The following is a 2,581-nucleotide window of genomic DNA, read 5'->3' on the forward strand; positions in this document are numbered from 1 at the left end:
ACTTTAAACTGGTCTTACTGTTGGCTTTAAACTGGTCTGACTGTAGACTTTAAACTGGTCTTACTGTTGGCTTTAAACTGGTCTGACTGTTTGCTTTAAACTGGTCTGACTGTAGACTTTAAACTGGTCTGACTGTAGACTTTAAACTGGTCTGACTTTAAACTGGTTTGGACTGGCTCCTGCATGGCCTCTGCTCTCCAATGACATTGGAGTGGAAGCGGTACACGCGGGGACGTTCAGCAGACTGTGTACTCTGACACATAAATGAGACATTTGGCAGCCTAGTGACGGACGGAGGGTTTTTCCATCTAAATGCTTTACGGATCAGTGGGTCTGTTCCTCTGCAGACCAACGGGAGGATCTGTCAGCGCCTTGGAAGGCTTGGGTTTTAGATATATTTTAAAATCTCTATTCATTTGTTTCAGAGCTAATTATGTTGGTTCGGTTTATTTCCAAAGAAATAAAAAGTCTCTTTTTTTATTGAGCTTTTGGTTTACTGTGATAAGGCAGGTAAGACATTTTGACACATGGCAGGAAAGCTTAAAGCCTGATAAAGCCTCAAGAACAACCCAGTGTTTCCTCTTATTTACTGCAATTTAAAATCTGATGAGTAAATTGAAAATGGTACAAATGCTGATCTGCCTCAGGTTAAACAAACACGTCAAACTGCTGAAGCACATGAGTTTTTATCTTGAATACAAACGGTTAACACTGTTCTGCAGCAAAGAGCTACGGAGGCCCAGGAGTGCAAACGCCGCATAAATGGATGATATGCATCTCACTGCAAATTTAAAAAGTCCTGCAAACACAAAAAATAAACTCAAGTTTAAAGGAAAAAAAAGCTGCAAAAACAGAAAATAGCAACAAAGTAGAAACTACGTGCAAGCACACCAATATGAGTTAACACTGATGATCGCCCCCTAGTGGAGCTTCTGCTGTGCTGCTTCTTTAAACCATCATTTTTTTCATTTCCACTTTGTTGATCTCTATTTACTGTAACCGCAGCTTTTCTCCTTATGTTAGTGTGACTTTTGCATTTGCTAGTCTCATTTTTCAGTTTATAGTCATTCTTGTGTTTGCAAGTCTATTTTTCAAAGTTCTGAGCTTGTTTGTTTCACTGAGGGGATCCGCTCTAAAACTAGGAGGAGGAACAAGAATCACGACATCATCGCTGACGCCTTTCCACCTCTAATCAAACAAACTCCAGCTTCAGAGGAATTTTCCCTCCGCTGCCTGTGAGTTCATCCACGCATCAGATGCAAGGATGCTTTCTGCTTCCCTTCTTCCTGTGGAGGAGTATGGATGGACTCTGTTGCACTAAGGGTTTCTGTTTTTTGGTTTAGTTTTAGTTAAATATAGGAACACGGACTCTTTCTTAGGTTATATAAAGTTGTTTTTAACAGCTGGTTATTTGGGCGTAAAGGTCTGGGGTGGAGAGATTAACGAAGGCTCACCGTCCCGCTTTAGCAGGAAAACCTGTGAGCAGACGTCGGTTAGTAAACTTTAGTTTTTTTTCTTCTTTAAATGACCACAGTGTGGCGCCGCAGCGCCCTGTTCTTGGCTTGAGCATCTGGAGCTGATCTCCTTAACACCACAGAGGAGGATGTCTGCTCCGTCGCTCCTGGAGGAGAAGGGAAGGTAGGGAGGGGGTCGACCTGCTGCCCTGAGCCTCCCTCCGCGGCCCCGCCCCGCTGAAGTCTGTCTGACCTCTGACCTCTGATTAAATCCTCGCGCTGGCCCAGCTCCAGATCCAGATTGACGGAGGTGGCCCTGGTCCGAGCCCCTCTGGTTCTCCTGTAGCGGACCGCCTGGTTCCGTTCTGGCTGCTGGCAGCTGGACGTTTGCAGGGCGGGGGGCCGGCTGGGGGCCACCCAGTAGGGAATACTGGGACGTCCTCTGGCCTCACTGGGAGTCTTCAGCTGTGGTGGGGGGGGCGTGGAATGACTCTGCTGAGGGGGGGGGATCAAACTGCTTCTCTGCCTGATCTTCCTCTCCTTCATCTCCTCTCCTCCTCCTCTCTCTGCTGCTCTCCCCACATCTTCCTCCCCCTGTCTCTTCTCCTTTTTGGAGCAGGTGCGCTCCCCCTGAGCCGCCTCCTGAGCCCCCCCTCCACCCCCCTCTCTGTAGCTGGTATTCTTGACTGGTTCGTGCTCAGAGTCTTCATCGCCGCTGCTGACCGCCAGATGAGCGCTGGGACATTTTTTACGTTTGCGGGTCACAGCAGAGATGATGGATTTGGGGAGGAAATCCATGGCGTTCAGGTCTTTCTTGGAGCTGGAAGAAATCTGAAACAATGAAGCCCAGAAATCACTGACCTGAGTCTGAATATTTAGGGATGGATTCACATGTTGTATAAACCACTTTCCACATGTGAACTAATGCGACTCACAAGAAAAACACTGGAAATAATCGACATCTAGATAAGTCATTTTTTTCTTAAAATAAGTGCATTTGTTCTTGGATTGAGGAGGTAAAAGAGACATTTTGCCAATGGAACAAGACAATTTACACTTAAAATAAGAAAACACAATTGCATTTTTTTTATTTTAAGTGTATATTATCTAATTATCTTATTTTAAGA

General features: G+C 45.5%; 1 protein-coding gene across 1 annotated transcript in view; it reads right to left on the bottom strand.

Annotated features, from left to right (window-relative positions):
- Positions 1 to 7: 7 nt before the first annotated feature.
- LOC107091580 (rho GTPase-activating protein 23-like) overlaps positions 8 to 2,581 on the bottom strand; it is an 83,313-nt gene continuing 80,739 nt past the window's right edge. Inside the window, exon 23 of the mRNA XM_015385582.1 lies at positions 8 to 2,285. Coding sequence (XP_015241068.1) covers positions 1,521 to 2,285 — 765 coding nt within the window. The 3' untranslated portion in view covers positions 8 to 1,520. The remainder of the gene's footprint in view (positions 2,286 to 2,581) is intronic.

The sequence above is a fragment of the Cyprinodon variegatus genome, unplaced genomic scaffold, assembly GCF_000732505.1.
Source record: "Cyprinodon variegatus isolate N-32 unplaced genomic scaffold, C_variegatus-1.0 Scaffold344, whole genome shotgun sequence".
Taxonomy (NCBI): Eukaryota; Metazoa; Chordata; class Actinopteri; order Cyprinodontiformes; family Cyprinodontidae; genus Cyprinodon; species Cyprinodon variegatus.